We start from the raw sequence: 7664 nt of genomic DNA on the forward strand, positions 1-7664 counted from the left end.
AGAGGGTTATTGAGGGAGGGATTTACATGAAAAATGATCTTCAACAAAAATAGCATGTCTCAAGATGAGAAATTTAATTGCATGAATATTAATGCACTTATAACCTTTGTATTGTGGACAATACCTCAAAAAGAGACATTATGGAGCATTTGGAGAGATCTTATTGGAAATCTTCTATGGTTGTCAGGGAAAATATAGAAACCCAAATGTTTTTAGTTTTTGCTATTCATGTTTTATTTTTTTATAATAAAAGAGAAGGAGGTTTTTTGTTAGTGGTTGTAGAAGGAAGTCTATTTATGATGTAATTTGCAGTTTAAATAGCTTTCATTCAAAATTGGAGAGGAAGATAAGCTGTGTTAAGAAGAGTTCTAACAGTTTCTACTAAATGATGATTTTTCTTTCAGCAAGATCATTTTGTTCCTGGGTGTGTACACAACTGAATTAATGCTTGATTCTTTAATCTTACAAATAAACGTTAAGATAATTTGACATATATTTACCTCCACTATTAGTTCTCAATTATTTTAAATTTTCTTTGAATTGATTTCTTAACATTTTAAGCAGGGAAATAAAGTGTGTTGGCTTTGAATTGAATAATATACTATTCTTTGATAAAATAATGTTAGAATATTAATATGCATTAAAATTAGTTTAAAATTACATTTCAATTATAAATAACATCATTTTATTTATGAAATAGTTGTTGTTGAATTTTCTATATTCCAACATATTCTCTCTTCTTCCTTGCTTCTTTTCAAGAAAAAATCTTAAGGAGAGAAGTCTTCATTTATATTCCAAGTATGCTACCAATTTGCAAGTTTAAATCTATTTTTTTTTTTGGGAAGCCTCCATAGAATCAATTAATCAAACTCCCTTGAAGTTTTTTCAAGTTTTTTTTTTTTTATTCCCTTTAAATATTTCTTTGCTTCTCTTAAAATTTTCATCTTTTATATTTTCCAACAAATTATATTTTCGATAAAATGCTTATTGAACATCTTAGATCAATTTTCATATAGCTAAATGTCCTCATTCATAGATTTAGTAAGCATATCTTAGTTTAATATATATCTATTTTTTAAAAGCAATAAATATTAAGAAATGTCATTAAAATCAAAGAGTTAAAATATTTTAATTTATATTATTTACATAATTCAAAATATAAAGATATTTCATAGTGAGCAAAATTTATATTCCATTTTCAAGCTTGTGAAGTGATAAAAAATACTGTGTAACTTCACCTTTAAATTATTGTTGGATTATCTAGTTCAAAAAATATTTTGAGTTTTTATGATATAGAAGTTTTTTATATTTCATTTGACTTAGGAAATATTATACAGTATCTAGACTGAGATGTATTCGCTCGTTTATAAGAGTTCTTATATTGCAAAGACCACGTAAAAACATTATGCTTGTTATTTACTTTCACTCTTGACATCTTGCAATTTACTTGAGTTACAATATTTAAATTTTTTATTAGCTAATACCTTTACAAAATAGCATTAAAATGAGATTAAATATTTTAATTATTCAAAACCTTTTGACCTCTTGAGATGTCATAACTATCCTACACATCTCATTTATAAAAATTTGTTGATTACAAAGCATAACCTCACATAGCTTTTATTTGATCTGAATATGTTGTTATTATTATTATTATTATTATTATTATTATTATTCTATATAAATTAAAATTAACAAAAAATGGTTAAATAAATTCATTTCATTCTAACCAAGAAATTTGTTTTTTTAAAAATTCAATGTATGTTCTCAATGGCAACTTACATTTCTTGGGTAATTTTGAAAATTTTGCAATTAAATATTTTTTATGTTTATTAACAAAAATTATCAATTAAATCTTATATTGTATAAATAAAATCAAATTTAATACTTTCTAAAATTCCTCCTGACAAAGTCTTTGTCAGAATTGTCATGCCACTTTCTTCCTCCAATAATTGCATGTTGAATATTCAATTAAAGCCTTTCTAACTAATATTTTATTGGCATAAAATTTAATTGATCAAGGGTCTGTTCGGGTCAACTGCAGCTTATTGAATAACCTGCTGATAAGTTAGGTGTGTTGGCTATTACAATTTTTTAATTTTTTTGGGAAAGTCAGACCGCTGCAAGAAAGCTGTCAGCGTTTTGAAAACGCATAAGCTGTCAAAATATAGTTTACCCAAACATGTCAGGTGCGTTTTCAAAACGCCACCGCACCAAATAAGCTACCCCAAACTGACCCTAAATTTACTTTTGCCTAATATATGCAATATTATTTATTTAAATTATGCCCTCATCTTAAAATTGGATTTAAGAACTTTAAGACCCAGAATAAATAAATAATTTAGTTAATTTCAGATAAGACTATTCTGACCAAAATAATCTGCATTAATTTAATAAGGACAGAGGCGGTGTATTCTGGCGCAGGTTCTATTTAATTAACCTATCCCGTGGAATTTAATGTTCAAGGCTTCAGGTGTTCCTGTCCATAACTTGGGACAAATCCGACTTCACTTCAAGACTTATTAATGTAAAGTCCATTATTCTTATTAATAGATAATTTTATAATAATTCAACTTCCCATCAAATGGGGGTATTTACGTAAATACTACACAATTCTTACATATTTAAATATATTATAGCAAACTATCCATCAAATCCAATGCTAAAAATTAAGGATCCATTTAAGTTTATTATTATTACTATTATTATTATTACAAAATAATATCAATTTAGTATTGGAAAAATAAATTCTTTGTAATTAAAGAAAAAAATTTCTATTTTTATTGCAAGATTGTACCGACACGGATCGCGAGATCCAACTGCCCAGAAGGAAGTATAACAAAGGAGAGTCAACTGACAAGAGACCAAGAGACTCATTTATCCAATTGCATGCAATCATCTGAGCCAATAACCAACGACAACCCAGCCAACTGATTTTTGACAACAGAAAGTCAAAAATCAAAAATAAAAATGAAAATATTTAAATTTAATATATTTTTATTCTATGATAACTGAATAAAAATAAAATATTATATTATAAATCTTCACACCAGGCTCTGCTCGTGTTCGACTCATTTATATTTCGAGCTCAGAGCTCAAAAAGTGTGTGTGTGTTCGTGTTCGGCTCGTTTTGATTTGAAATACTACAAATCAAATGTGTGTGTATATATATATATATTTGATGAGTAGTACTAGGTAAGAAGGGAGGATACGATCACTACCTTGGAGAGGATACAACCAGAGCACTACCACCTCTTCGGACACAGTTCACAAGGGGAAATAACGTCTACATTTTTTATTTGTAGTATTTCAAATCAAAACGAGCCGAACACGAGCTTCTCAAAGAGCCGAGCACGAGCTGCTCGCGAACAACGAGCCGTTTTGACAGCCCTATCTGCACTTTAACTTCCAATTTATTTTTTTTTTATTTTTTTTTAAAAAAAAATTTAATTGTAACTAAAAAATAGCTAGGGAAAAAACTTCAATCGCCTCATGATTTCTTTTTTAATGCTTTTATCGTCTTCATTTTTGGGAAATAGATCAAATGACATCTAGTCTGCCTTTTCCTTTCCAAAGATGACCCTTTCCCTCCGCAGCCTGCAGTAATCCCCACGTATTCTATGATCTATATTCTATTGCCACGCCTATTCTTCGTCTCCTCGCTTCTCCTGTTCCTCCTTCCGTAGAAAAACCAAAGCAAATAGTACCCAAACTATGGCCGGCGCAGCCAAACCCGTCTCCGGCATCCGCAGCAAACCACACTTGAAACACTTCAACGTAATCAACATCACTCTCATCTTCCTCCTCTGTTCCATCTCCTACCTCGTCGGCGTTTGGCAACGCAGCGGCGCCACCACTGCATCCACCACCACCACCTCCCTCATCGCCACCGTTCCCTGCGACCGAATCGACGTCTCCCTCCCCACCTCCTTATCCTCCGAAACAACATCCCAACTCGACTTCACCGCCCACCACAGGGCCGATGACTCCCTCGCTCTGGTTTCGGCAATCCGCCACTTTCCACCGTGCACCGCCGAGCTTTCCGAATACACTCCTTGCGAGGACGTACACCGTTCCCTCAAGTTCGTGCGCGACCGTCTCATATACCGTGAGCGGCACTGCCCTGCAAAGGGCGAGCTTCTCAAGTGCCTTATTCCGGCACCGCCGGGTTATCGAACTCCGTTCTCGTGGCCGGCGAGCAGAGAGCTTGCCTGGTTCGCTAACGTGCCGCATAAGGAGCTCACTGTTGAGAAAGCGGTGCAGAACTGGATAAGAGTTGAGGGCGACAAGTTCCGATTCCCCGGCGGCGGCACCATGTTTCCCAATGGTGCGGACGCCTACATCGATGATATCAATCGCCTCATCTCTCTCAGCGACGGCTCTATCCGCACGGCGATCGACACTGGTTGTGGGGTAAGTTTTATTCTTTACTCTGTTTCTCTTCCTCGGAGTCGCCGGCGACCGATTTTGGGCCAAAGTTGGGATTTTTAACCCCTTTTAAATCTTTAATGGGGAAGAATTTAGCGAATAGTTTGTATTATTTTTCTCTGGCATAGGTGGCAAGCTGGGGAGCTTTTCTTCTCTCGCGGAACATCCTAGCCATGTCTTTCGCTCCGCGGGATTCTCACGAGGCGCAGGTTCAGTTCGCTCTCGAGCGAGGCGTGCCGGCGATGATCGGAGTCATGGCTTCCAATCGCCTTCCTTACCCCTCTCGGGCTTTTGACATGGCGCACTGCTCCCGCTGCCTCATCCCTTGGCATCAATATGGTAAGTAAGAAAAAAACTCACCAACGAAGGAATCAAAATCTGTACTTTTCATCTCCCTTCTCCGGAAGTTGCAGGATTGCGAATACTAATCACCGATCAAATTCGCAGACGGGCTATACCTGATCGAAATCGACAGAATTCTCCGGCCTGGTGGGTACTGGATCCTCTCCGGCCCGCCTATCAACTGGAAGCGACATTGGAAAGGGTGGGAGAGAACACAGGAAGACCTGAACGCAGAGCAGAACTCCATTGAATCCATTGCACGAAGCTTATGCTGGAAGAAGATAAAGGAGAACGGCGACATCGCTATCTGGCAAAAACCCACCAACCACGTTCACTGCAAAATCAACCGTAAGATCATCAAGCTCCCACCTTTTTGCTCCTCTCCGAATCCGGACTCCGCTTGGTACATAAAGATGGAACCTTGCATCACCCCCCTCCCCGAAGTCGATAACATCAAAGACGTTGCCGGCGGCGAGCTCAAAAAATGGCCTGAGAGACTCATGGCCGTGCCTCCAAGGATAGCAAGTGGCAGCATCGTTGGCATCACCGCAGATAGCTTCAGGTTGGATTCTGAACTGTGGAGGAAGAGAGTAAATCATTACAGGAGCGTGATTCCGCAGCTTGGGGAGGAGGGAAGATATCACAACCTGCTTGACATGAATGCGAAGCTCGGCGGCTTCGCAGCCGCACTTGCGGACGAACCGGTATGGGTGATGAATGTTGTCCCAACAGAGGTGACTACCAACACACTTGGCGTCGTATACGAGCGTGGATTGATCGGAACGCACCAAGACTGGTTAGTTCCTGCAAAATTTCGCATTTTGAGCATGAATTAAGTTTATAATCCAACCTAATATATTGTAAAAATCTGCCAGGCATGTTGGATTTGTCATTGACGAACCCTCTTTTTTTTTTCTGAATTAAAATTTATTATGTCTGTTTGTATTGGGATCATCTTCATCATTCATAATGGTAAACTTTAAATTCTTTTGCCTGCACAGAAGCGAATTTGCGCTTAGATTAATGTTCGATTTACTCCAAAATCAGTTAATACTGAAAACTAGTTATCTGGGACCAAATTTATCTTAATTATTGATTGTTAGTGTACACAAAAAATATGTAAAACATATAGAAAGATCTACCAACTAGCTATCATCCGTCGAGCCATAACAAAGAGATCGGTCGAAACTAAGACCAATTGGCCAAATACAGACCGATCAGTCTAGGACGGGCCAACCAACTTAAGGCTTATCGACCGGCATTGGCCCATCACCTGGGAAAAAGCTCTATCAATGGATATATCAGAAACATGTACAAAGTACTAAAATAACCCTCATAAATCTAATGATTAGAGGGCATACATGAATCTTAAATCGATACCCCTTATGCCTAATTACCTGTAAATAGGGTCATTTCGTATTTTACTGTTCACTTCTGTCTCCTCTCTACTACCCTGTTCTCTCTTTCACTCTATTACTTGAACTAAGCTCTGCTTTTTTGTTTTTCCTGCAGGTGTGAGGCAATGTCAACATATCCAAGGACCTATGATCTTCTCCATGCTGACTCCTTGTTTACCCTCTATAAAGATAGGTTGGTGATTATGCAACAAAAAAATTGTTTGGATTACAATTATTCATCTATTTGTTCAAATAATAGCAGATAATGTTTTTTTAAATATTGCATCGCAATCATAGAGCTGTTTGGTACAACGTGATTATAAGAAACTAATTTTGAGCTGACTCCAACTTGGCTCGAAATCAAATCCTTACCCGCCCTACTTCATCTATCTTTAAGATTGATCTCGGTGTCGGGCATGTGTTGCAGGTGCGAGATGGACGATATACTTCTCGAGATGGATAGGATTCTGAGGCCCGAGGGGACAGTGATTATACGAGACGATGTGGATGTTGTGATTAAGATAAAGAGCATCACAGAAGGGATAAAATGGGAGGCTCAGATATTGGACCATGAGGATGGCCCTCTTCAAAGGGAGAAGCTTCTTTTGGCAGTGAAGACCTACTGGACTGCAGATGCCAAAGACCAGAAGGTTTCGGGTGCAATTTCATAGTTGTTAAGGAGCTTTTTTAATTATTATTTTTCCATTAATTGTTATTATATAGTTGAGTCAAATGGCTGTGTATTTGTTTCCAAATAAATACTAGCGCGGACCAGATAGATGCAGATTTGATAGGTATTGTGATGAAATACCACCACAATACCAACAAATACCATCGAATAACAACACGAATTCACATGTGCGGATTCCGCACGAAATATTGGTTATGTAATTTCATTTTTTATGAGGGTGGGATTCTTTATGTATCGCTCAACTGCAACGGCAAGTTGGAGTTTGGACGGACCACAAGTATGTATCTTATCATTATTATTAATTTTATCAAATTATCTGCTTTTATTATAATAATGAGCGTTGATTAGGACTTACTCTTCCTCTATTTAATGATATCATTATCCCAACTTGAAACTAGGCAATTATGATTTATTTATTCCTTTCGCAAGGTTTTTAAGGGTACCCCGTTTTAATTTCTAAGTCTATTTTAATGACATTTTGGTATGTACATAAGTGTACGTTTTATGCTTTCATTTGGTTGGTCTCATTGTAGGGATTTGTTGACTAAATAGTTGACATAATGGTTTTTAGTGGCATGCAACAAATCAACTTATGGGACGTGCAGGGCAGTTGAAGCTTTTATGTAAAGGTTAAGTCTAGGGGATTTATTTTATTTAAAAGTTGTTATTTAGGCATTATAATTTGGTTTAAATATACATCAATTTGCCAGCATCTACCAAAACATGAACCACTCAAGCTTGTTCGTTCGTTAGAGAATAAATCGGACAACAAAAAATCAAACAGATAGATCTAATCTTTAATTTAT

The 7664-nt window shown here is 36.5% G+C and overlaps 1 protein-coding gene across 1 annotated transcript; it reads left to right on the forward strand.

Annotated features, from left to right (window-relative positions):
• The first annotated feature begins 3523 nt into the window (after window positions 1-3523).
• Window positions 3524-7165, forward strand: LOC110028226 (probable methyltransferase PMT15). The gene is made up of 5 exons (XM_020729984.1): window positions 3524-4413; window positions 4557-4767; window positions 4876-5566; window positions 6283-6360; window positions 6595-7165. Exons 1-5 carry the CDS (start codon window positions 3715-3717, stop codon window positions 6836-6838), a joined length of 1923 nt encoding a protein of 640 aa, XP_020585643.1. The 5' UTR covers window positions 3524-3714; the 3' UTR covers window positions 6839-7165.
• Window positions 7166-7664: the final 499 nt, after the last annotated feature.

This window comes from Phalaenopsis equestris, unplaced genomic scaffold (genome assembly GCF_001263595.1).
Source record: "Phalaenopsis equestris unplaced genomic scaffold, ASM126359v1 Scaffold000504, whole genome shotgun sequence".
In the NCBI taxonomy this organism is placed as follows: domain Eukaryota; kingdom Viridiplantae; phylum Streptophyta; class Magnoliopsida; order Asparagales; family Orchidaceae; genus Phalaenopsis; species Phalaenopsis equestris.

What these genes read in the sequence shown, in the direction of transcription:
- LOC110028226 (XM_020729984.1), top strand. Translation starts at nt 3,715, where the DNA reads ATGGCCGGCGCAGCCAAACCCGTCTCCGGCATCCGCAGCAAACCACAC. An exon ending in ATCGGAACGCACCAAGACTG is followed by an intron (nt 5,567 to 6,282) that starts GTTAGTTCCTGC and finishes TTTTTCCTGCAG; the next exon opens with GTGTGAGGCAATGTCAACAT. An exon ending in TTTACCCTCTATAAAGATAG is followed by an intron (nt 6,361 to 6,594) that starts GTTGGTGATTAT and finishes CATGTGTTGCAG; the next exon opens with GTGCGAGATGGACGATATAC.